General features: G+C 43.2%; 1 protein-coding gene across 1 annotated transcript in view; it reads left to right on the forward strand.

The window, feature by feature from the left end:
- The first annotated feature begins 10,733 nt into the window (after positions 1 to 10,733).
- Positions 10,734 to 27,707, forward strand: part of SAXO1 (stabilizer of axonemal microtubules 1) — a 95,689-nt gene continuing 78,715 nt past the window's right edge. The window contains exon 1 of the mRNA XM_015066308.3: positions 10,734 to 11,090. Coding sequence (XP_014921794.1) covers positions 11,044 to 11,090 — 47 coding nt within the window. The 5' untranslated portion in view covers positions 10,734 to 11,043. The remainder of the gene's footprint in view (positions 11,091 to 27,707) is intronic.

Genomic DNA, 27,707 nt, shown 5'->3' on the forward strand with positions numbered 1-27,707 from the left:
CACCACAACTCAAGTTTTAGAATATTTCCACTATCCCCATAAGTTCCGTTGTCTCTGTTGGTAGTCAATCTCTGCTCCCACCCTGAGACCCAGGCGACAACTCTTCTGCTTTCTGTCTCTATACATTTTCCTTCTCTAGAAATTTCACGTAAACGGAATCATGTAATGCCTAGTTTTGAAAACATCTGGTTTATTTCTCTTAGTGTAGTTTTCAAGGCTCATCCATATTGTAGCATCTATTAGTACTTTATTTTTGTTGTTGAATAATATTCCATTGTATGAATGTGGATGACTGCATTTTGTTTGTTCATTCTCCAGTTGATGGAGATTGGGGGTATTTCCAGTTTTTACAGTTATGAAAACTGCTACATGATCATTCATATCCAAGTTTTTGTGTGGTCATATGTTTTCATTTCTCTTGAGTACATACTGTTATATAACAAAATTCAACCAAGGTAATTTGAAGATCTAACTGGCTTTATTTTTTATTTTTATTTTATTTATTTATTGTAATTAATTAATTAATTTTGAGAGAGAGTGCAAGCAGGGGAGGGATAGAGGGAAAAGAAGGGGGAATTCCAAGCAGGCTCCCCACTGTCAGTGCAGAGCCTGAAGCGGGGCTCCATTTCACAAACCGAACAGTGAGATCATGACCTGAATTGAAATCAAGAGTCCAATGCTTAACGGACTGAGCCTCCCATGCGCCCTCTAACTGGCTGTATTAAATAATTCAAATTAGGCAGCATCCCATCTAGCAAGTTAGAGAGGTACTCTGAAGAGTTGTCCAAAATGGAAGGTTTTTACAGATGGAAGGTGGGGGCAAGAAAATGATTAGCAAAAGAAAAGAATTCAGATGAGGCTGTTTTAAATCAGTCTTGGTGCCAATGTGGCCCATGTTGGAGCAGCCTGCCCTTGGCCGCTACAGACGTATGCACTAGCATGTTGACATAATTGAACCGAAATGCTTACTCAAGCTCCCTACCCCCGCCCCTCACACACAGAAGAAAAGCTTCCTGTACTAACCCCTCAAGAAGCCAGTGCTTTGAGAACTCTCTCCCTAGGGTTACTTGTAACAAGGAATATAAAGTTCCTTGCTTTCAATACATCCTTGGGTTGTGGTCAATTTGATGCATGCCCAGCAGCGAACCCCTTGGGTTTGGTTGTTGTCTCTAGCATCTTTTAGTTTTCCAGCAGTGTCTGTGGTCAGGAGCACTTTGTAAGGACCTTTTCAATGGCATGAGGGCTGTCGTTCTCTGATGACTTTATTTTATTTTATTTTATTTTATTTTATTTTATTTTATTGTTTTATTTTACTTGATTTTTAATTTATTTGAGAGAGAGAGCGAGCAGGGGAGAGGCTGAGAGAGAGAGGGAGACATAGAATCCAAAGCAGGCTTCAGTCTCTGAGCTGTCAGCACAGAGCCCACGCGGGGCTCGAACTTACAGACTGCGAGCTGAAGTCGGACGCTTAACCGACTGAGCCACCCAGGTGCCCCTCTGATGACATTTTAAATACAAAGTCACAAGGCTTTAGACTGTGATCAGCAGGTTCCTGTGAATTAGGATCTATGAAGCCTTCTTTAAGCTGTTGATGATAGGTTTGAGCATAAAACGTGGATATTTATGGGAGTGGTCATACGAGTATAACCCAACTCAACTCAACTGGGCTCAGGAGGTAATCATTTTTAAAAAAAATCTTTTGAGGATTCTCACTAGGTTTAAGAAATGGTTTACTTAGTGGCGCCTGGGTGGCTCAGTCAGTTAAGAATCCGACTTGGCTCAGGTCGTGATCTCGCGGTTCATGAGTTCGAGCCCTGCATCAGGCTCCGTGCTGACAGCACGGAGCCTGGAGCCTGCTTCAGATTCTCTGTCTCCCTCTCTCTCTCTGTCCCTCCCCCCCCCCCCCCACTCTCTCCCTCTCTCTCTCTCTCTCAAAACTAAACTTAAAAAAAAAAAAAGAAACTGTTTACTTAGTCTTTGACCAAGGAATGAAAGATACCTGAGGAAGATCACCTGCAACCTCAGGCAGTTTTATTTGAAAGGTTTATCTTTTCAGAGTGGAAAGGCTGCTCAGACAGAATATTGGGAGACTGAGTACTCAGGTAAAGAAGAATATGTAACTGAGCCAAATGAGTTGGTTCACTGGCTGTGCAGCAAGCCAATAAAGAGCCACCGAGCTTTTGCAGTGGAAAAAGACAGGCTATTTACTGCTGTGGCACCACCCAGGAGGACAAGGAGCTAATGCCCTAAAGTCTGGAACTCTCTGATGGTTTGCAAAGTGAGTATTTTTAAAGGCAAAACTGGGGTCTCCTGTGAAGGTGGAGACTGTTGATTGGAAGCCCGTGAAGTCCTGTGAGCAGGTGCTCAGTCCCCCAGAGGTCTTTTCCAACTTAAGAGGCTTGGAATCTAAAAAAAAAATCTTTATTTTTTATGTTAGAGATTTCATTAGGTACATTTGGTGATTATGTCTCTAGGCCAGTGCTGGTTACTCATCTTACAGGTTCCTTTCCTTTGAATGATAAGCAAGCACTCCTACTCCTTGAGTCTAGGCCTGTGTGTTCCTTTGTTGGTCCAGACAGGCCTGGGGCGGGGGGGTGACCTCTAAAGTTCTGAATTGACAAGAAGAATGCCTGGAGGCCAGCCTCAGACAGAGGCGAGCTGGTGGGAGTTAAGCCAGTCTTATTATCTTTTGTCTTAGGCAGTCTTGTGGTTTTAATTTAATTTTTTTATTAGCCTTTTGTAATGACTCTTTCAATGAGATGATTTTGGAATCTTAAAGCCTTTTGGAAGCGTCTGTTACCAGTTAAACCAGGCATCCCATTCTATTATTTAATTTGGGAACCTTCAAGTGCACTTCTTAAATGAACAATCTTGTCTAATTGGAACTTCCCCCATAATGGATGGCCACTGTACTTCTAGGTTATTTTTAGTGAAAAAAATTCTTATCTTGCTAGATGTCTGCAGCTCCTTGGGCTGTTGTTCCTAGACATAAAACAAGCAGGTGTGCTGGAAAGTAGCACACTTGACCTTTTAGGACTTAAAGATCCCATCAGCTGAGGCTTTGGGTTCCTCGGAGCCAAACTAATACCTAAAAGGGTATGTGCTGCAGGGTTGGGGATTTTGCATGTTTTGTAACAGTGTACCTTGTTGCACGGAAGTTTTCTTAAGCTTGGTGGGTGACTTAGTGTCACTTTAACCCGTCCCATGACCAACTTAGCCTATCACAGGAGTCTTCTTGAGGTTGGGAGCTCTCTAACAACCTCTAAATGCTTGACTGGTACCCATCAGCTTTGCAGCTTTGGGGCCTTCATGATCCTGCTAGCGGTAGCCTTTATTTACACAAGACAGGACAAACATATGCCTTAATATATTAGCAGTAATATGTCCTGGTCATAAGAAGGCCTTGTGCGCACCATCACCAAGTCCCATAGAACCTTGCTGAGGCTCTCAACCTGGGGAATTGTGGCCTGAGGGCCAGGGGCTGGCTCAGGGGGGGACCTCTCCGCCACCTCACTGGGGTTCCAGGCACAACTGCCAGCACAACTGGGCTCCAGACAAAGGGATCAGCTTAGGTGGCTCTGGGCAGAACCGCCTGTCAACTGTCTGTGGGCTCAAGCTGACCCGAAGGCCGATTAGACTCCAAAACAGCAGAGCTCAGATCTCAAGCAGCTCACCCACGGCCCTTAGAAACCTGAGAAAGTGAACGTAAAGGGTTGCAGGTATCACGCCTGTGTTTCTCGTTGTCCCTGAATGCTTCGGGAACTTCGCTTCAGACCCGCCTGCTGCCACCACATCTGTCAAACAGCAAAACGTAACCGAGCACATGTAAAGATCTAATTGGCTTTATTAAACAATTCATGAATTGAGCAGCACCCCATCTAGCAAGCGGAGAGGCGCTCTGGGAGTTGGAAGGTTCTTACAGATGGAGGGTAGGGGCAAAAATGGTGTTTAGTAAAAGAAAAGAATTGCCTCAGCTGAGGCTGTTTGGGGGGCGTGGAGCAGGAAGCAAGGCGTCTTATCATGTAGATCACCTCATCTTTCTTTGAGGGATGGAGAGGACCAAGGTGATAGACTTATTGGCGCTGATGGAAAGAAAAGTTTCCCTCACTGACCAGTTAAGGCCACATTTCTGGGGGAGGTGGAACCTGCAATTAAATTGGGTATTAAGCCCCAGTTTGGGGACTTGGTTTAAGTGACACCATGTTGGGCCTGCGGTTTTCTTTTTCAAACGGTACTTTAAGAGTGAAACTGCCGATCCTGTGATAAGTGCCTGTTTAACTTTTTAAGAAACTGCCAAAATTTTCTCATCTCAAGCAGCTGTGCTGTTTTACACTTCTACCAGCAATATATGACGACTCCACTTTTTCCATATCCTCAGCAACAATGTTGAATTATAGCCATTGTAATGGCTGGGAAGTGGAATCTCCTTCTGATTATAATTTGCATATCCCTAGTGATTATTGATGATGTGGCTTGTGTTCGGGGTCTTGACGGCTGCTTCCAGGTTCCGTAATTTGCTAGGAGCACTCACAGAACTGAGCTTGAAGTGACACTCATGGCTGTGATTTATCACAGTGAAAGGACGCATAGCAAAGTCATCAAATGTCAAAGGAGCAAGGGGTGCAATCTGGAGGAAGCCGGGTACAGGTTTCCAAAAGTCCCCTGTCAGTGAAGTCACCCAGGACATACTTCATTCCCCCATGAGCTGTGACAACAGACTGAAATGCTGTCTGCCAGGAAATCTCATTAGGGACTCAGGGCCGAGGGCTTAAGGGGGCTTACCCTACGGGTACCGTCTACTTCACATGTACCAAAATTCCACGTTCCCAGAAGAAAAAGCATGTGTTCAGCATGAACCACATTGTTTCAGCACAGCGAGCCATTGTTATCAGGGAATGTTCAGAACGTTCCTGGATTCCAGGTTCTTAGCCAGTGGTAATCGTCACAACCAGGACTTTCCAAGGATAACAGTTCTAGGCTTGCTGTGTTAACTCCTTTCTGCACGAGCATCTTTTCATCATACACTTATTAGGCATTTGTATATTTTCTTTGGTGATCTATCTCTTGCAATCATTTGTTTTTATTTAAAAATTGGGGTGTGTTATTATGAGTTGTAAGAGTTCTTTGTATATTCTGGATACAAGTCCTTTATCAGATAAATGATATGCAAGTATTTCTCCCAATCTGTATTTGTCTTTTTTGTTTTCTTAACAGTGTCTTTTGAAGCGTAAATGATTTTGATGAAGTCTGCTCATTTTTTATGGATTATTTTATGGATCATGATTTTGGTGTATATCTAAGATATTTTTGTCTAACTGAAGGTCACAAAGATTGGCTTACATGCTTTCTTTTAGAAGCTTTATAGTTTTAGGTTTTACATTTAAGTCTATGATGCACTTTGAGTTAATTTTTGTATGAACTATGTCACGGTGTAAGTTACACCCCACTCCGAATATGGGTGTCCAATCGTCCCAGCATCATTTGTTGAAAAGACCATCCTTTCTGCATTGAAGTGCCTGGCCACTTTTTTTTGGAAATCAATTGGTCATCAATACAAAAGTTTAGTTATGGACTCTCCGTTCTGTTCCTTGATCTGTACGTCCATCTTTAGCCAATATCACACTGTCTTGATTACTTTAGCTATAGTTTTGATAAGTTTTGAAATTGGGTAGTTTAAGTCCTCTTTGTTGTTCTTTTGAAGAATTGTCTGGCTATTCTCAGTCCTTTGCCCTCTATACAAAGTTTTAGGATCAGCATGCCAATTTCTATGAAAAAAGTTTGCTGGGGGCACCTGGGTGGTTCAGTCGGTTGGGCGTCTGACTTCGGCTCAGGTCATGATCTCACGGTCTGTGAGTTTGAGCCCCACGTTGGGCTCTGTGCTGACAGCTTGAAGCCTGGAGCCTGCTTTGGATTCTGTGTCTCCCTCTCTTTCTGGCCCTCCCCTGTTCATGCTCTGTCTCTCTCTGTCTCAAAAATAAATAAACATTAAAAAAATTTTTTTTAAAAATCTTGCTGGAGTTTTGACAGAGATTACATTGAATTTGTAACTCAACTTGGAGATGATTGCCTTCTTAATAATGAATGTTCTAATCCATTCACATCATAAATCTCACCATTTAGATCTTTAATTTCTTTCAGCAGTGTTTTGTAGTTTTTACTGTAAGAGTTTTGCACTTTTAGGGTTATATTTATTCCTAGCTGTTTTATTGATTTTGGTGCTATTGTGGATCAGATCGTTAATTTAACTGAATAGTGAAGGTCTAGAAAGTCTTTTTGTTTTTGTAATTGATCTTGTCTCCTGAAGCTTTGCTTCTTATTTCTAGCAGTTTTTTTTTTTATAGGATTTTTAAAACTTTCTACATATTGGATCATGGCATCTGAACTAAAGACAGTTTTATTTTTTCCTTTTTAATTTTGATGCATTTAGTTTCTTTTTATTCCACTGAAGGGAACTTCCAGTAGGATGTTGAATAGAAGCAGTAAAAACAGACATCTTGTCTTGTTCCCCACATCATAGGGGAAGAATTCAGTCTTACAACTATGTATGATGGTAGTTGTAGCTTTTTTGTAAATACCCTTTATTAGGTCAAGGAAATTCGCTTCTTTTCCTAAATTGTTGAGGATTTTTTGTCACAACTGAGTGTTGATTTTACAAAATGACTTTTCTGAGTTTATTGAGATCTTGTAGTTTTTCTCCTTTATTCAACTGAAGTGGTGATGACATTGATTTTCCCCTATTAAAACAGCCTTGTATTCCTGGGCTAAATTCCTCTTGGTCATATTATATCATCCTTGTTATACCTTGCTGGTTTCTGGTTGCTAATGTTTTAAAAGGATTTTTACATTCATATTAATGAGAGATATTGGCCTGTCATTTTTGACTCTAGAATCAGAGTCATACTGGCCTCTGGAAGCGCTCTTTTCTCTATGTTTTAAAAACATTTATTTTTATTTATTTTGAGAGTGAGAGAGAGATGCAAGTGGGGAGGGGCAGAGAGAGGAGAGTACGAATTCCAAGCAGGCTCCGCACTGTCAGCGCAGAGCCTGACGCAAGGCTTGAATCCGTGAACTGGGAGATCATGACCTGAGCTGAAACCAAGAGTGAGACACTTAACTGACTGAGCCACCCAGGCGCCCCACTTTCTCTATTTTTTAAGAGTAGGTATAGAATTGATATTATTTCTTCCTCAAATATCTGACAGAAATCACCAGACCCTTCTATTTTTGCTTCTTCACCCTTTAATAGTTTATAGTGATATACTTGGGCAATATTTTGGTTGCCCATTTCTCTGTCTAGATTAAGGGCCATGAGGACACTGTCTGTGTCTCCATTATTCAGCACAATGCCTGGTTTGAAGAGCTAGGGGACCACTAAGTGTTTGTGATGTTTCCTGTCAATGGCAATGTGGAATGACTGAATGGTTAATGTTAGGTGCTTAATTTGTGTCTTATGATGGTCTTATTTATGTCTTCTGTTGGTGCCAGTGAAATTTAGCAATCCTAATTATTTAGGGTGCTGAGAAGACAGTGTTTTCCTAAAGTGCTTTGCACTCAAAGCAATAACTATAGATTTTTTAAACAATGTTCTACAAAGAGATTTTCAGATAATGTACAGCAAGAAGCTGGGGGTTGGGTGAGTTAGTTACAAGGCTAAGGAATAAAAATTGTGTAGCCTCACAGAGTAGTGTCAATTTTACAAAAAGATTTTGGGGAAATATTAAATAAAGATGGTCCTATTAAGAAGCAAATGGAAAATATTAACAGAAAATACTGTTTGCAGTGATCTTTATGTTCTCCAAATTCCCCCATTCATTCTTTTACTATGTCCTTTTCTTAAGTGGAAAAGCTTAAAAAGAAAGACCCACGTGAGCCTGAATCCCAATTTCAGGACTTATCAGCTGTGTAATCTTGAGTTTGCCTCCTAGCTTCAGTGTTTTGATTTGTAATATGATAGATTTTTTAAGTTAAACAATTTTTTGAGAGAGCGCACGTGCATGAGTGGGGGAGGGTAGAGGGAGAGGGAGAGAGAATCTCAAGAAGGCTGCATGCTCAGCACAGAGCTTGACTCGGGGCTTGATGCCATGACCCTGGGATTGTGACCTGAGCTGACATCAAGAGTTGGACACTCAACCAGTTGAACCACCCTGGTGCCCCAGATTTTGTCAGTTTTCAGAGATAGATGAGAGAACCTGTGGGAAAGCATGCACAGGTGTTTAGCATATAGCAAGTGACAGTCAATTCTTTGCAGGCAAGGACATTTTGGTACAGGGTTAGGGAGGTGTTTAGATGGGGCAGGGTAGAGTTGGCTGGAACTAACAAAATGTGGGCAGTGCATGTAGAAAGTGGGGGCAGGTTGTCCTGTCCAGCATGGGCTCTGCAGAAGTACCAGTGTTGAGGTTATCTTCTCCACACCCCATTCATCTTTCAAGATCTCCACTCTGTTGAAGGCAGGGATGGGGGAGGTTGGGAGTACTACATACAGGTTGTTGACAAGATCTATCCACAAAGGCAGTTTGAATGGGAGGTGGTTCTTATTAAAGTCTGTGGGCATGAATAGGGCATCCTTCTTCTGGAAGACTCATGGATCATGTTTAGGCAGCTGTCAAGACATGGCTGGTGTCCAGGACTTTAGTTCTTCTGGAAAAATTATGTGATGTTCCCTGTCAATGGCAAGGGATGGCAGGCAGGCTTTGCCTTGGCTTTCAATAGCTCCCATCTCTCCGTCTTGTCTCCCGAACCCCCAAGGTTTCCATCTTTCCTACAGGAAGGCAAGGAGCAGCTTCATACTCTTCTGTTTTTATTTTTTTATTTTTTATTTTTGAGACAGAGAGAGACAGAGCATGAGCAGGGAAGGGGCAGAGAGAGAGGGAGACACAGAATGTGAAGCAGGCTCCAAGCTCTGAGCTGTCAGCACAGAGCCCGACGCGGGGCTCGAACTCACGACTGTAAGATCATGCCCTGAGCCGAAGTCGGACGCTTAACCGACTGAGCCACCCAGGCGCCCCCATACTCTTCTGTTCTTAAGAAAGATCAGTAAGCTTTGCTCTCCTCTGGATCTACCTTTTTGACTTTCTAGATCCAGGATTGGTAAACTTTCTCTCTAAAAAGCCAGATGGTAAATATTTAGTTCTTTTGTGGCCCTACAAGCAAAACCAGGAATATTTCTACCAATTTTTTGACAAAATTCAAAACTTTATTTAGAGACACTAAAATTTGGATTTTATGTTTGGTGAGTCATGTAATAGTCTTACTTTTTTCAACCATTTAAAAATGTAAAACCTAGGGTGCCTGGATGGCTCAGTCGATTGAGCATCTGACTGGCTCAGGTCATGATCTTACCGTCCGTGAGTTTGGGCCCCGCATCAGGCTCGCTCTGTCAGCATGGAGCCCGCTTCAGACCCTCTGTCCCCTTTCTCTCTGCCCCTCCCCCGCTTATGCATGCTCTTTCTCAAAAATAAATAAAACATTAAAAAAAAAGTAAAAACTATTCTTAGTAGACTAGCCATGTAAAAACAGATGGCCAGCTGAATTTGGCTTGCAGGCAATAGTTTGCTGCCCTCCGTTCTGGAGCCTAACGTGGAAGAAAGTAAACCCCCAAAACTTGGAATATTAAGTGGCCTGCAGTTGAAGGTGCTCTGACTCATTCACTGAAATGAATGGGGAGGGTTAGCGAGCGTGGAAAAAAAACAACATAGGACTGTCCATACCTGAAACTCCTATTTCCCACAACCAGGAAGCCATGATGTCTGATTCCAAACAACTCAGCTTGCCTCATGATCAGAATCACCTGGCTTCCCGAGGGAACTAGAGTCCCAGACTGGAGGTGGCTTCTGGGCAGGATCTGTGGTGGTTCTCAGGATCAGGGAAGGATGACAGAGGCCAAAAGAACCTCCGCAGCTGTGCTTCTTAAAGTGTGGTCCCTGGTGCAGCAGCATCAGCAACACTCGGGAACTTGTCAGACATACACATTCTCCACTCACCCCAGACCTACTGAATCAAACTCCCAGGGTGGGGTGGGGGCTGGCAATCTGGCTTTTATCAAGCCGGGTGTTTCCGATGGCTAAACCTGGGCTCTAAAATGAGGACCACTGCCGAGGCATCATTACTAGCACCTGGAAAAGCGAGTAAGCACCCATCTGAGCAAGAAAGGCCTAGGCACCCTGAAACTGCTTTGTTCTCAAGAGTTCAAGGTGGATGGGAGGGTGGAGCCAAAGGTATGGATTTCTATGAGAAGACCCGGAAATGGTATTTAAGGCCAGCCGAAGGGAGGTCAAAGGATGCCTTTTTATTTATTTATTTATTTTTTATTTAAAAAAAAATTTTTTTTTTCAACGTTTATTTATTTTTGGGACAGAGAGAGACAGAGCATGAACGGGGGAGGGGCAGAGAGAGAGGGAGACACAGAATCGGAAACAGAAGGATGCCTTTTTAAAGGGGCATCGCAGATCCTAGAGATAGAAAATGCCACCGCATGTGATGACTGGCGTTTTCGGCCCTTTTGCACACGTGCTCATGGCATTTGCTGACTTGCGCACCTGCGAGTTTTCCAAAGCCGTCACAACCTTTGCCTTTCGGTTTCTTTACGGTTCAATAGGGAACATTTGTCCTGGGCCGCCGGGTGAGGTTCTGGGAGCGTCCTGACCTCACAAGCGGCCCTTGTGACATCACTGCCACCCTGTGGTTCAGCTCCTGTCCCTGGGGACGTCACAGAGGCCCCGCGGGTCCCTGGGCGGCTCAGCTTCCTGGGCGCGGGCAGCTGCTCCAGGTGCATGGGTCGGGTCTGCAGAGGCCCGGGCTGCGCGCGCAGGGGGAGGTCACCTGGGCTGGTGCGCAGGGCACGCTCACTTCTGCTCTTGTGTGAGGCCAGCTCCGGGAAGGGAACAGACGGCCCGACTTTGCAAAAGGCCACTTAAGTTTGCTTTGGAGTAAATATTCAGAACTTTTGCCAACTTATTTGAGACTGGGCGCGTCCCCAGAGAGGAGGTTGGGGCCCACGAGGCGGCGGCGGCAGGGGATGCTCTGAGCGGACATCCAGGTGTCGGGATGGCCCCGGTGAAGAGGAAGTGCCTCTGCGACCTGTGCACCTGCGGGTAAGGGGGCCGCGCCCTGGCCAAGGATCCAGGAGCGGGATTTTCAGACTCTGCGAGCTAGGCTGAGAGTAAGCCTGTGCCGAGTGGTGAAGCGGCACCACGGCGAAGTTGTCCGCTTGTCACCATTTTTTAGGCTGCAGTTTTGTCCACTAGCATTCAGGGCGGCCGCGTTGACTCAGTCTGGGCGAACGTGGCTGTCCTGGGGCCGTTAAATGTGTTCCTTCACCCAGAGCTGCACAGAGGTCGAAACCCCGGCAACGCCCCCCCCCCCCCCCCCCCCCGCAGTGTGTGCTCCCTTCCCTGCAGCCTAGAAAGTGTCAAAGATGGAAAGCCCCTCGCCAGGTTGGAATGAATCTTGCTGCTTTTGTTGGACTTTTGGAGGGGGGTAGGTTGGGGAAGAGGAGTCCTTTACTGTGTCAGAGTTCCTCCAAGTGAGATGTTGTTGCTATTTCATCAGAGAAGTGGTAGGTATTTGCAACACCTGTTTCCCCCTGGTGCAGATTTGAACAAGAATAAGGAAAGGAAATCACTTTGCGCACTTGTGCTGGCCAGTTGCCTTTAAAAGTTGTTTTTGTTTTTTTAATTTTGAGAGAGAGAGCGAGCACGCAGGAAGGGCAGAGAGAGAGAGAGAGAGAGAGAGAGAGAGAGAGAGAGAGAGAGAATCCCAAGCAGGCTCCACACTGTCAATGCAGAGCCTGAGGCGGGCTCGAACTCAGGAACCATGAGATCATGGCCTGAGCTGAAATCTAGAGTGCGACGCTTAACCGTAACCGACTGAGCCATCCAGGTGCCCCAAGGCCAGTTGCCTTTAAAGACCAATCCTGGGTGAAGCTCCACAAAGGCAGGTAGTCCCAGGGAGAAACTCTGGGCTTTCCTTAAAGTTCTATGACTGACTCCTTTCTTGTATCTCACGGAATCTGACATGCTCCTTCCAGTTGCTTCCCAGGACATCTGGGGAACTGTTGGGCTTGGGGACTTCGGAGAGGCATCAGAAAGAAGGGCGGGCCGTAGGGTCTGTTCTGGGCTGTGGCTAATTGTGGGATCTTGGGCAGGGAACTGAATGTCTCCGGGATTCTCTAAGGATTAAATGAGACAATGTGAGTCTCCTGCTATTAGATTGTGCTTGATATAGCTTGACGTCTTGAAGTTACAAAAAGTGCTTGCCCACCACAATGTGCACAAGAGTGTAAAAGATGGCACTGGTAGTGGGGAATACTAAAGGGAACTCTAAAAACTGGATTAGAAGCCTTATACATGTTTGGAATCAATGGATGGTCCTCAGTTTGGGCTGGTCATGAGAGTCACCTGGGGAGCCCAGGTCGGTTGCCCAGACTGTTCAGCCCTCCTCTCTGAGGGTGGGTCTCGCTGGCCGTCTTCAGGTGATTCTGACCATTTGCTAGGATTGGGAACCACTGATCTAGATCATATACGAGTATGGGTCTTGCTTTTAAGCATTGATAGGTGGGGCCAAATTATGTTTTAGTTTAGGGCTACCTTTCCACATGACAGAGGCAAAACCTCTATGGCTTACCATCCCCTGGGGGGGCCCTTCACTTCACCTTCCGGCCTCCTCCTGAGATAATGAGATCAGATTGTCATTAGGGTTTAATTTGCACTGTTGTGGGCAAGGGGATCGAAGGCCTATTTTCCATCTTGGCTCAGCACCTAAGTAGTTAGGAAGGTAGGCATGCTTATCCAAGAGGTGCAAAGTATATGCAGTGAGAAGTCCCCCTCCCATCCCTGTTGTAGGCGAACTGCTTCTCTGGGTTTTCCTAATGATTCTGTGTCTCCTTCATCCCTGCTGGTTCTCTCTGCTTCCTCCTCCTCCTGTATCTACCCCTCCACTCCATGGTCGCAGTCTGTGGTCTCTGGTTTGACCCACATCCGTCGCCCCGCTTCTCTTCTCTGTCTTCTTTCACTTCTCAAAGTAGGTGTTGACCCACCTGGCTATCTCATTAACTTCAACAGCCTTCGAGCGTTCACCGTTTCCCCCCGTCCCCGTATCTGCCCCATTAATGGTGCCAGCAATGTTTCACATGCCCTGGGTTTAAAAGTTGGAATCTTCTCTTCTCCCTCATCTCCAAGATAGAATTATTTCCAAAGTCTGGTTTCCTCCTCTGCAGTCTTTCTTTAATTGGTCCCCTCCTTTTTATTCCCATAGTTCCTTCCTAGGGTCTCTCATTTTTATGTTTGGAAACTGGTCCTAACACATCTTTCTAACGTTCTCTCCAATGATTGGCTTACACAAAGCCACTCCTTGAGGTAGATAGAGCTTTCTGGCATTTCCTGTGCATACCTCATGACCTCCCATCTCTGTTCCTTGCTCTTGCCTCCATGTTCTTTCAATGCCTGTGTCCCCTCCTCCTGCTGTGTGACCTTTTAAGGCCCTGTTTCAGTTGTAAGTCTCCACTAACCCAGTCCTGTAGCTCCCCATCAAAGAGTGACCCTTCTCCCTGTGTTCTCGGTTCTAGTTATGAGTCTGCCTGCTTTATCCGTGCACACTTGGTCGTATACTCCTGGAAAGGAGAGACTGCATTTTCTATTTTTGTGTGCTCTGTAATATTACTATTCTCTATTTATTAGTCAAACAGCTTTTTGAATAAAAATATATATTTTTTTGTTTGTTAAGGTGATCTACTGGAATGGATTAGGAAGGCAAGATCTACAGCTGTACTGTCCAGTGGGGTAGCCACCAGTCATGTGGACCATTTCATCAAAATTAATTAAAAGCAAATAAAATGAAAACTTCAGTTCCTCACTGCGATAGCTACATGGGTATCGTGGCCACTCTATCGGACAGTGCCGATGGGGGATCATTTTCATCATCACAGAAACTTCACTAGACAACCTTGATCTAGAGTCCCATTATCTGGGAGTCCTCATCCTCCTCACCTCAAGTTAAATCTCCAAGGTGTGTTGGGATGAAATGAGAAGAATTTTATAGGTGTTTTCTAAGCCCTGGATGTCAATAACTTTTGACGTTTCCCAGCCTGAGGTTATGGGAAAGTGATGAGAAATCTGGAGGAAAAGTATGTGTGACAAAGAAGTCTGTCAGAGGAGAGGGCCCTTTGGTGGAAGAGGGGAGATTGGGGTTTGAGTCACTTGACCTCTCTCGGCTTGGTTTCTTTTAATTTTTTAGACCAGAGTTGTGGAGGTTCTTTGTACAGTTAAGGAAGCCCATACCTCTCCCTCTTCTCTCCCACTTCATCTTCCTACTAAGGCTAGGTTTATGCAAAGAGTTGTCCTTTCAACTGTATTTCTGAAGACTTGCTTCTTGTTAGTGGAGAAGCTTGGGATGCACAGGTTCCTGGAGAGGAAGGCTTCCTTCCTGCAGCAGCAGCTGTCAGAAGCTCTGGGCATAGGCTTTGCTCTTGGAACAAGTTCTTACTCTTGGCCACAAGATGGCAGCCTTCTCCCACCCATCTCTCCTTAAGTCAGAGACCAGCCTAAGTGGGAAACAAAACCTTGGAGTTCTGGGTTTTCCCTTAGTTTAATTTTCTAAATTACCATATTGTTTTACCATTTAAATTTACCACATTGTTTTCTAAAATGAGCAATTATATTTTAGAGCCCAGCAGAGCTCTGTAAGTGGTATACGTTGAGCAGTAGGTCAGATTAGAATGGGATGGTGTTTCAAATATCTAAATCTAAAGATTCTAACATTCAAAACAAAAACACAAAACAAGAAAACAAAATAAAACCCTTTAGATGAACTTTGCTGGTTTGAACAAACCACACATATTTTACTGCATCAAGCTCAAGGTTCTACAACAGTCCACTTGACCATTATAGTCTGGCAAGTGGAATTATTACAATGAAATGTTATATTCTCTTTTCAATGTAATCAGTCCCAAATAAGCCAAACTATTCATGGTTTGAAGAAACACAAGAAAGTGAACAGTTGAACATTTTTTTTCACCGTCTTATCACTTAATTATCTGGACAACAGAGCTATATTGGGGGATTTGAGTATAGTGACCCTACTTTTGTGTCTGAGAGAATAGTATTTCCAATTACATTTGAGTATCATCAGCATTTCGTATTATGGAAAAAAATGCTACTCTTTAGTTTTCAGTATTATACCACCTTACATTTATGTAATGTTTAAAAATTGTAAAAGTAGTTTCTCATACATTATTATCTTCCTGGGGATCCCTCTACATGGGAAGCATTGCTTAGTTTGGAAGTTTGATTCCCTGATCTTAGCCTCTGTTCTCCCTGTGGATGTTTTTGGTTTACTGAGCTATTTATGTCCCAAATTATTAAATTTGAGACTGGGGTTGGGAGAGGGCTGTAGATGAAGTAAAATGTCAGATTTTTAAGGCCAAAAGGGATCCTAATGGTCACTAGCCCTTTAATTTTACAGATAGTGGAATTGAAGCATTGAGATTCATTTTAATACATAAGAACACATTTTGTTAAGCTTTAGGCACAATTTAGGTCAATCGATGAAATTTTATTCATCTGTGTGTCAGAGAGTGTACTGACTATTACAGTTCACAGTCTATGGTCTGTTTTCAAGTCACACTGGGCTATTTTTGACTACAGATTGTAATATGAAGGCTCCTGTCCAGTTAAGAAATAATATTTGATGTTAAAAAAGGTGTAATTCTTAAAGCCTTTTAGTAAAGTAATAAAAATAGCAAATCTCTCTTCTGAGATTAAAGTGTAATAACACTCCTTTTTCTGAAATTCATGTTAAAAAACAGTTAATCGAGGGGTTGATATAGCTTGCTTTTTATATCTGATTATTTTATGGCTTGCAGTGTGCTATTTTAAAGACTTTGTGCAGCCTTGCAGAAAATTCCAAGACGGGGTAATGTATCATGAAATATTTATGTAGCATTGGTAGTATGTGCAGCATTTCATAAAAAAGGTAGTCCCATAGAGGACTTGCGAGTTGTTGAAAAGGATGTGGATTTGGCCCTTTCACAGAGCTTGGGGAGGAAGGTGATCTCAGGGCCAGTCATGTATCTGCAACTTAAATCAGTTATGTTAACCAGGGAGGAACTTGTTATTTTAATTTTGGAAAATATTTTCTTCACATTGATGGAAATTTCCTTAACCCTAGATTTTATTTTCTTAGAGTCTCTGTTACAAATTAAGAGGAAGGAAAAAAATCAAGGAATTGGTTTGATATTACATGTTTCAAGAAGAATTCTTGTTTTTAATTTAAATAAAATTGACTTCATAAATTCTGATTAAGAAAAAAGGACAAAGAACAGCTTTTAATAGAAGCTTGCTGGTGGCTTTTTATCTTTAGCAAATCCAGAGAGAGGAGCCAAGAAAAAAAACCCACCCTTTTCCTTTAACATTGAATTATTTTTATTGTAGAATTGTGCGCTTTGTGTTATGTTACGTGCTCTTTAAAAATGATGGCATTTTTTGTGATATCAGAATTAATGCTTAGTGTCCATAAACACATTTCATCTTATAAAGGATGAGTTCAGTAAGTATGAATGATTAGTCAAATTTCAGATAGGAAATCACAACTTCATAGTATTCAGATTACAGCAGTTAAAATGATCTCAGTTTTACAGACTACAAAATGGTCAGTTTAGAGTTTTGAGTGCCCCTGCTCTAATTCCGTCTGCTGTGGGCACTTTTAACCCCCCTTTCCCTTTATTGATATTAAAATATTTTGGACTGACCTTCTGATTTACGGTTCATTTGGGAAGGTGACTGGTCTCCTCGGGGGGGGAAAAGTAGCTAAGCTTCCAATGAACAAGACCGATAAAATAAGCTATGCAGGATTTCAGAGATGGGAGAGCTCACTTAGGGAAGGGATAGCAGAGAAGGCTGTAGGAAGGGGTCATTTGCTTGGGGCATAGGGAAAGAGAGTTGCCAGACTTAGGCTACCCAGTTTCAAATCGTGGCTATGCCACTTTGAGCTTGTGCAGGTGGTTTAGTCTTTCTGTAGGTGTGAGGATTGTGGTGGGGGGGGGAGGGGAGCACATGCCTGGTACTTAGTGGTGAGCTCTGAAGGGAAACCTTGGGGCAGAACTGTCTATACCAGCTGCAGAGGCATGGTGGCATAGAGAGGTGGACACATCACATCCAACTGAGCACTTGAAGCCTTGAGAGGGAGGTCAGGTCAGAAGCTCCATGGAGGTAATTGCGTCTAAGAGTGGACCTTGGGCAGCAAAGACAGCCACTGATGTGTCTGAGCACGTGAGCAGTGCAGATAAAACCATCTTCTCTGGGGCGCCTGAGTGGCTCAATCATTGTCTGACTCTTGGTTTCTGCTCAGGTCATGATCTCACAGTTGTGAGATTGAGCTGCATGTCAGGCTCCATGCTGAGTGTGGAGCCTGTGTGAGATTCTCTCTACCCCTCCCCCACTTGTTCCTTCTCTCCCTCTCTGTCTCTGACAAAATGAACAAAAACAGTTTCTCCAAAGTACTCAACAGAGCGGCATCTCCCCCCGCCATTAAAACAAATACCCAATATCTGAATTAGGTCAACTTTAAGTCTGTTGTTTGGTTAAAACTCCTGAATGGATGGGTAATTTGCTAATATTTCCTTGAAGGTACCTTCATGCCATTCTTGTCATTTTTCTTTCTTTATTCAACAGTGTGCTGATGGTTTACTATGAGTGGCAGTGCAATGTGGGAGTTAGGAGCACAGGTCCTGGGCCAGACCACGTGGGTTCAAATCCCAGCCTTTGCACTTACCAGCTGTGTCATGTGGAACCATTTTAGAGCAGAACCTTTGCACCCTCGTCTGTAAAATGGGGATCATAGAGCCTATCTTGTGGTGGTGTTGTGAGGATTGAGTCTCAGTATTAAATAGGCAAATAGAACAATGCCTGGCATAAGTAGTAAGGCATAGATAAGTGTCATTAGGTAAATATAAAGCTGTCAGTCTGTGTTCTAGGTCGTGAGGCCCTGAGAGGAGGGAATCAGCTCTTTTGCTCCCATGGAGAACTTGCACTCTAGGGAAGGGTGTTAATTCTGTTTATTGGCTGGCGAGTAATGAAAAATACTCTGCAGAGAATTCATACAGCCTGATGTGCTTAACTGCTTGGGGAATTTGATTAAGCTTGGAGGATAGAGTGGGTTCATAAAGATATAATCTGCTCCTCACCCAAGTGGGAAGGCCCTCTGCCCTCTCAGGGATGCTTACGTTTGAGTCAAGCAATGATTATGCTTCTTAAGTTGACATTAACCTTCAGGTAAAGTTTCTAATTCAGTTTAGACACTTCCAAGTCTTAAAAACAGTGACTTAGGGATTAAAGGGATCCTCATTGCCTAGCATATGCTACCATTCCCTTCTATTCTCTTCCTTATTGGCTCCTTCCAAATAATTTTGAAGCATCTGTGATGGTCTTCAAGGAAAGTGTTCCTAAATGGCTGTCAATGTAACCACTTACCTGAATACATCTGTATATCTTGGGTATCCAGAATATCCCAAAGCATCTCATTCTAAAGTTAACAATTCAAGGAAGAAGTTATGGGGAGCCTGGATGGCTCAGTTGGTTAAGCTTTGACTCTTCATTTCAGCTCTGGTCATGATCTTGCGGTTCATGGGTTTGAGCCCCATGTCAGGCTCTGGGCTGACAATGGGGAGGCTGCTTGGGATTCTCTGTCTCCCTCTCTCTGTCTTCCCCCCACCCCCTCCCTTCCCTCACACATGCATTATCTCTCTTAAAATAAATATTAAAAAAAGAACTTACATTTCTGCCTATGCTGGTCAGTTACTTAATTTTAGAAATGTTATCCTATACATGATTATTTAAAAAAATCAAAACTTTCCCCCATAACTATCCATTTTTTTCTTTCAAGTAGGATGTAACTTTGTTCTTCAAATAAAGAAAATCTATATATATCTGAATAAGAGCTCAAAATTAAAAGCAGAAGATTAATTGAACACATTGTTCTTCTGTCCTGCCTCAGATGAGTAATGTCTGGGAAAGAACATGGGGCAATGAGTTCGAATGTTTGAATTCTAGTCCTGGTTTTGATTATTAGGTTTGTGAATTCATTCAGGTCCTTTAACATCTTTGGATCTTTTCTCTCTCTTTCTTTTCTTTTCTTTTCTTTTCTTTTCTTTTCTTTTCTTTTCTTTTCTTTTCTTTTCTTTTCTTTTCTTTTTGAGAGAGACAGAGCACAAGCAGGGGAGGGGCAGAGAGAGAGGGAGACACAGAATCCAAAGCAGGTTCCAGGCTATGAGTTGTCAGTACAGAGCCTGACGCAGGGCTCAAACTCACAGACTGTGAGATCATGACCTGAGCCGAAGTTGGACACTTAACTGACTAAGCCTCCCTGGTACCCCAACATCTCTGGATTTTTAAAATTTATTTTAGAGAGAGTGTGAGCAGGGGAGAGGGGCAGAGGGAGAGCAAGTGAGCATGCACAAGAGAATGTTAAGCAGGCTCCATGCTCAGTGTGAGCCCAATGCAGGGCTTGAGCCCATGACCCTGGGATCATGACCTGAGTAGATCAAGAGTAGAATGCTCAACTGACTGAGCCACCCAGGCTCCTCTAACATCTTTGGACTTTTAAAAATTAGTGATCATCACTTGTCTTTTTTTCTTTTCTTTTCTTTTTTTTTTTTTTTTGAGAATAGCCAATTGACAAGTATAAGGTGTTATCTGTGGTTTTAGTTTGAATTTCCCTGATGATTAGTGATAATGAGCTTTTTTTTTTTCATGTACCTGCTGTCTATTGGTGTTCTTAGCTCATTTTTAAACTAGGATATTTTTAAATTTTATTTTTTATTTTTTAAAATCTACATCTAAGTTAGTTAGCATTTAGTGCAACAATGATTTCAGGAGTAGATTCCTTAGTGCCCCTTACCCATTTAGCCCATCCCCCCTCCCACAACCCCTCCAGTAACCCTCAGTTTGTTCCCCATATTTATGAGTCTCTTCTGTTTTGTCCCCCTCCCTGTTTTTATATTATTTTTGTTTTCCTTCCCTTATGTTCATCTGTTTTGTCTCTTAAAGTCCTCATATGAGTGAAGTCATATGATTTTTGTCTTTCTCTGACTGACTAATTTCACTTAGCATAATACCCTCCAGTTCCATCCATGTAGTTGCAAATGGCAAGATTTCATTCTTTTTGATTGCTGAATAATACTCCATTGTATACATATGCATTCATCCATTGATAGACATTTGGGCTCTTTCCATACTTTGGCTATTGTTGATAGTGCTGCTATAAACATGGGGGTGCATGTGCCCCTTCAAAACAGCACACCTGTATCCCGTGGATAAATGCCTAGTAGTGCAGTTGCTGGGTCATAGGGTAGTTCTATTTTTAGTTTTTTGAGGAACCTCCATACTGTTTTTCAGAGTGGCTGCACCAGTTTGCGTTCCCACCAACAATGCAAAAGAGATCCTCTTTCTCCGTATCCTTGCCAACATCTGTTGTTGCCTGAGTTGTTTTAAAATTTTATTTTTTGCTATCGAGTTATGGGAATTCCTTCTATTTTAGAGATTAACTCCTTATCACATACATGGCTTGCAAATATTTTCTACCATGTGTAAGTTGCCTTGAGAATTGGAGGGAATGCAAAATGATGCAACCACCATGGAGAAAAGTATGGTGATTCCTCAAAAAATTGAAAATAGAGCTACCACATTATCTAGCCATTCTGGCTCTGAGTATTTATCTAGAAGAATTGATATCATGATCCTAAAGAGATGTTAGTACTCCCTTGTTCAATGTAGCACTACTCCCAATGATCAAGATTTGGAAGAAAACTAAATGTCCAGTGATGGATGAATAGATAAAATGTGGTATACACATACAATGAAATATGCTTCAGTTTTTAATAAGAAGGAAATTCTGCAATATGCGACCTTATCGATAAACCTTAAGGGCATTATGCTAAGGAAAATAAGCCAGTCACAGAAAGACAAATATAAATGATTCGACTTGAGTTTTCTAAAAAATTTATAAAATCAGTGAGTAGAATGCTGGTTGCTAGGGGCTGAGGAGAGGGTTTAAATGGGGAGTTACTCATCAATAGGCATAAAGTTTCAGATGAGCAAGATGAGTGAGTTCTGGAGATCTGCTGTACAACATTATACCTATCATCAATACTTATTGTACACTGAGTTTTAAGAGGGTATATCTTGTTTTAAGTGTTATTACCACAATACATAGGGAGTATAGTCAATGGTATTGTAATAGTGTTGTATGGAGACAGATGGTAGGTACACTTGTGATGAGCATAGCTAAATGTATAGACTTATGGAGTCACTCTGTTGTATATCTGACACTAATATAACATTGTGTGCCACTTATACTTCAATTAAAAAAAAATCCCGCAGGCTCTAAATTTTGAAACTGCATTCTGCTATTTTTAAGACTTATATTACAAAGAGAACTAGGGAGAATGCTCGTCAGCCAGGGTCCAGGCACTATCATACCAAGTTCTCAACACATTAATTTACACACAGGCTTTCTTATGTAGCCAGGTATACCTAAGATCCACCTATACCCATGCAACATTTCAGAATTTGCTTTGTGGTCCATGGGGGACAGAGGCCCAGCTGTGGCAAAAAAAAAAAAAAAAAACTTGAAAGAGAAAAGTGATAACCTGAATATGCAAACGGGTCAAATATACATTTGCAAACGAGACAAGTCAAGGTATCTCAAAGAAGTAAGGGGAGGAGGACGTTGAAGATGTGTAAAGTGGTCATGATGATGGGTCAGAGGAATAAAATATTAAGGATCAAAAAATTTTCTTACCACAATAAAAGTGGAAAAATTGATGCTCATCAGACAATGAGATAGTCCCCTATTCTCTCTATTGGTGTTTTCTGAGTGCAGTTAATTTTTACCTTGGGGTTTTGAAGGGGTCTGAAGAGATCTTCTAGAGCCTCTGTTGGTGAGCCTAAAGAGTGAGGGAAAAGTGGAGGTATGTCACAGAGCTGAGGAGGGACAGATGTTTGCTTGACTTTTCCAAAAATTATTGAATGGCTAGTTAGAATGAATGTCTTTCTCAGGCCTCGTGGATTCTTGGGGACGTGGCTGATCCAGTTTATTCTTGGCACTCTGAATTCCTCTGCATGTCAGCTATATGTAGCTGCCATGTTCTAACTTTATAGAACTTAACTCTCTGATAACCAAAAAGACTAATTAGTGTACTATTTCCAAATTTCAAGAGGAAGAGGGGCTCAGCCTATGATGTGGTTCCTCTGGCATTCAGAGTCCTTTCCCTTGGTCCAGTCAGCTGAGCTCTGGGGCTGTGGGGTTGTACAGACTGGGTGACTGGGGGAGAAGGGTATTCTCAATAATATGGGGTGGGTGGAAAAAAGTGACTAGAAAAAAACGATTGGCCCCTTGGGGATTCTTGCCAAGATAGTCTTATAGATAAAGTTGGTGAAAGATGGACGAAGGTATAATTAGGTAGATTCACAGCTCATTGAACAAGCTTGTCCATAGAGCCATCAGTTGACTGGCTTTTTGCCTACTTGGAACAACATCACTAGCACCATGCCACAGGACACCACCATTAACTTTGTCTTGTTCAACATTTTTGTCAACACTTGGATGAATACCTAGAAGTCATCCTTATCAAATATATTGAAAGCACAAAGTGGGAAGACTATAGCAAGTGTGATAGATGACAGAATCAAGATTCAAAATTATCTTGACAGGCTGGAATGTTGGGCCCTGAACCAAGCTGAAACTTAACAAGAGTAAACATGAGGTTCTGCATTTGAGATGAAAAATCGATTATACGTATTCGTAATGGGAGAGGTTTGTCTTGGCCATAGTTCACTGAAAGGTCTTTGCGTCTTACTTAACCACAAGTTTAACGTGATTTGTGGGTGTGATGTGGCTGCTAAGAAACATTAACTTGGTTTCAGGCTGAATGGAAGTAGGGTGTGCACGTCAGAAGAAAGAATTACTTTATTGATCTTGGTCTTGGTCATACCACAACTGAAGGATGCTTTTCCTTGTGGACACTTCATTTTTTAAAGGATCACAGCAAGTGACCAGGAGGGCCAGGTTACAAGGAATGTGTTCTAGCAGTGAGAAACCTTGAACTTGACAAGATCAGGGGATGGATAGACAGTCAGCTAGTAATTGAAAGGCTGAAATCTGCAGAGCAGGAGCTGTACTTGTTCTGGGTCATTGAGAGGGGAGAACTAAGACCACTGAGTGGTCACTTCATGGAAACCGATGTGGGGTCAGTACAAATGACTTTTATAGCAGGACCATGGAAACTTGAAGTGGACTGTCTTTGGTTCTTGAGCCAGGCGTGTGCCTGTTGGGATGCTGTGGAAAGAATTCCTGCCTTGGACAGGAGGTTTGACAAAATGATCTCCAGGGTCCCTTTCAACACCGAAAACCCAGATTTCTGGAAAGGGAGAAGAGCATTTATTTTAATATGATGATTGAACTTGAAAGACTATTGCAGAGCAAAGAACTATGGATGCATGTGATATGAAGAATAAGCTGAGATCCATATGTGCCTGAAAAACCCAGGAAGTTAAGAGGGTTCTTCAGGCATTTATATTTAATGCGTAAAGCACATGTGCAGACTTCAGCCTCCTGTCTCTATCCACCGCTGCTACTGAACCTGTCTTTTCACTTGGTGCCCTTGTTTTTCTGCAGCCCTTTTAGTAGCCTTGAGTAATGTATAAAAATGCTTCATCTGTTGTTTCTACAACTTTGCCTGATAATATCTACATGCAGCTCTGCATGTTTAGGAGGCTTTTGTGGGCTAGCCTGGGATACTAGCCACCATGTGAAGCCATGCTTTTGCGGGAAATACTTTTCAAGCTTCTGGCAACCAGTGTATGGACTTTTGAAACATGTTGCCCTGCAATACCGGGATGACCCATGATTCTCTTTCCTTATGACATTCTACTTCACACTACGTTGGAGCCTTTCTAAACTGCCCTCTGAGCTAGAGAGCCCTCTTTGCTCCTTACTGCCAACATGACAGTTCCTGGGATTCTGACACTTGATGAATCAAGCCTTCCTATTTGTCATCCATATAAATGAATTTTATTTATTATTTATGAATTTGAAAAATCTTAAATAACCTCACATCATACAATACGATAAGGGAGAAAAACCATGGGTAAAAATATGTTTTCTGTCCCAGTAGTGCATTTGCATGCCTGCTCTGGGTCCCCATCATGTGTGGATTTAGGGTTGCTATTTTGGTCTCCCTCACTTTTCAAGTTTCCAGTCTCTGCTTCAGAAGGTGCAGGAACCAGCTGTGGATATTTTAAAATGATGATGCTCGTGCGTAGGAAAGCTCCTAGCATGGTTCTATTATTCAGAATTCTTGCTTCAAGCAATTGAAATGGACCCTGGCTGGCTCAAGCAGGTTTAAACAAATGAAAAGCTGTAGGATGGTTCACAGAATTAGTCGGAGGGCTGGAGAAGCAAGGATGGGGGGATGGGAAGGTATAAGAGAAGCAGGAGGCTAGAGCAACAGCCCCAGTCACTCTCTGGAGACCATCTGGTGAGGATACTGCTGATGCCCTCTTGGTATTGAACACACTGCCCCTGCAGTGATGACCACTGGACACAGCCCTGGCCCTGCCAGTGTCCCTGCCCAGTGGAATGACTTCTTCGCTGTTGGGCCAGCTATTTATTCTTCTTGCATCACTTGTTATACATTAAAATCTCCAGATGGGAGCTTCAGATTTGCCAGGACTTTGTCAGATGCTGAGGCCTCACTGTGGAATTGGGGGTTGGTGGGGGTGTCTTACCTTTTGGTTTCTCTAGCAGGAGATGGGCACTGCCTCTCACAAGATTGACATGGTTGAGAATTTCTCAAATAAAGGAAGGGCTTGAGATGTTAAGCAGCTAAAAAAATGGCTAAACATTAGTATGTTTAAATTTCTCTATTCATTTATGAAAACAGAAGGCTGAACTTAGGTTAGAGAAGCTTCTCAACTGTGGCACAAGTTGGTGTTTTTGTTTTAGGGACCTGTCCTGTGCATTGATGATATTGAGTAGCATTTCTGGCCTCTGTTCACTAGATGCACATGACACCCACCCAGTTGTCTGGAAATATTTTTTATTGTCCTATTGCCAAGTGCCCCCCTGGAGGGGGGAAAATTGCCCAAGGTTGAGAATCACTGGGCTAGAGGCTTTCTCAAACCATGGATTATAATTTGATAACCTTGCAATAATGGCTTTATCACAAGAATGGATCTTCTTCTCTTGTTCTTGGAGAGAGACACTTTCCCCATGACAGTGCCCTTCCCCTGAATGCAAAGGAAGGTCTGAAATTCCAATGTGTTTAAGCATCAACTGGAGAGCTATTTCAAAGATGCAAATTCCCGGGCCATGCCCCCATATAGTTTGACTCTGTGGGTCTGAGGTCCAGGAATTTGCAGGTTTTAACAATGAACTCTGGTGATTCTGATGTACGTGGGCTATAGACTAAACCATGAAGCTACTTCATTGATTATCAACCCAAGAAACTAAAGGCATGTGTTTCTTCAGGGAGAAGAACTGCAATTTTAGGGCTTTCAAATCTTTCCAGTCATTGGTGAAAAAGAAGCACTGTAAAGGTACAGTCTGTTTTATAGGAATTTTTTGGCAAGGGTTGTTTGGAAGCAGCCTTGACATGTGACACTGGCACTCACCACCCTCTGTTGCCATCAGAGAGAAGTGTCCTCTGTTTTGAGCTCTGACTTGCCTCTCAATCCTCCTTTGGGAGGGACCTTCACTTCATCCCCCTGCCCACCATAAGTGTTAGTCAAACCTTGAAGGGAGGTTTTCGTGCTTTCCAGGTCTCCCTGGTCTATTTTGTGGTCTCCTTCACTGACACCCTAACCTCCACAGATGCAGAGAACATGGTTCCTCAGCATCGTGGACTCTGCTTCCCCTGCAGACCCTCCATGGTGGTAGATCCCACATTCTAATTGTGCATCAGGCACAGGAGGCATGAGGCAACATCTACAACAAAACTGTGGCCCCCCAGGGGCACCTGGGTGGCTCAGTCGGTTAAGCATCTGACTTCAGCTCAGGTTATGATTTTGTGGTTTGTGAGTTCGATCCCCATGTTGGGCTCTGTGCTGACAGCTCAGAGCCTGGAGACTGCTTTGGATTCTGTGTCTTCCTCTCTGTCTGCTCCTCCCCTGCTCATGATCTCTCTGTCTCTGTCTCCCTCTCTCTCTCAAAAAAAAGCTATTAAAAACAACAACAACAACAACAAAAACTGTGGTCCTTCTGGTCTCGACAACTCTCTCTCAGGAAGCCTGAAATAGAATCAAGAAGGTTACATTCGTTGGTGAAGGATTTTGTCATTTTCTACCATGTTTGGAGAGCTTGCTTGAGACACTAGGCTCCATTTTCATTTCTGCTCTAGTGGGAACTAGTCATAGTGCTATTTCTTTCCTCTTCTTTTTTTAAACGTTTGTTTATTTTTGAGAGAAAGCAGGGGAGGGGCAGGGAGAGAGGGAGACAGAGGATCCGAAGTGTGCCCTGCACTGACAGCAGAGAGCCCGACATGGGGCTCGAACTCATGAACTGTGAGATCATGACCTGAGCCAAAGTGGGACACTTAACCCACTGAGCCACCCAGGCGCCATGTCACGGTGCTATTTCTGACAGCAGTTATGCTAAATCGCAGATCACATGACTTTGATTCAAAGCCTGTGGGATTGTCCACTGATCAAAGAACAAGCTACATTTATTCAAGCCCCTACCCTCCCTTTCCAGCTACCTCCTATCGTGCATCCTATAGTTTAGACTCCCCAAACTGTGCTGACACCTTGTTTACTAACAACTTGGGATGCTAACTGTACTATCACCCTGTATTCCAGACTCACCAGACCATTCTGCAGACTAATATGCAATACCCTGTTCACACATGGCGTGCCTCCCAGATATTTTTCTAAAAGATGGAAACAGTTGCTAGCATTATATGTAATCCCCTGATTAAAAAAAGTCCGGAATTTCTTTCTCTAGAAAAACTAGACGATGTGACAGAACTGTGTCCGTGTTCCAGAAGGGTAAGGGTCTGTGCTTGCCCCAAGATGGGAAATGTGCCAGCCACAGTGGCCTTCGATAAAGGCAAGGGGAGATCCCATGAAACTTTACCTTCCTATTTCCCACAAGAGGGCAATCTAATCTCTAAAAACGTCAAGGAGACTGAAATCGCACCAGCTGCTAGCTTGACTTTGCTGTTGAAGCTGTGAAGAACTTACGTAGGAGCCTACCTGCGTTTCGCATCCAAACAGGCGTGGAGCTTGCTGTGAACTACTGTTAGGCACCCTTTCACAAACTCCTTTCCTTTGGCCTGGATCCTCTCCAGCTTCTTAATTCCGTTTGTCTGAAAGCCAGCTTGTGCTCAACGTGTGCAAGGAGGGCCTCCACTGAGCTTCCTGAGCCACCTTTGAGCTTAGGTGGAGGCTGTGGAAATTTGGAGGCCCGAGGAGGCAGAGTTGTTGCCAGGGAAATGCCTGATTTGTGGAGACACCCTCACGGCCCAGCATTCCTTGGTGGTGCTTCTGGTTGGCACAGAATCTTGCTTTTTGTCAGCACCCCGAGAGGAGAGCAGTCACTGTTGGGCGTGCCTTACCACTGACCGGGCCAGCAGATTGATGTGTTGGCCCCCAGGCCTATTTATTAGAATGTGGTGTATCTGCTGAGGGGGCCTAGAAACTCAGTGTCGCTGGCCGGTGTGT

This window comes from Acinonyx jubatus, chromosome D4 (genome assembly GCF_027475565.1).
Source record: "Acinonyx jubatus isolate Ajub_Pintada_27869175 chromosome D4, VMU_Ajub_asm_v1.0, whole genome shotgun sequence".
NCBI lineage: Eukaryota > Metazoa > Chordata > Mammalia > Carnivora > Felidae > Acinonyx > Acinonyx jubatus.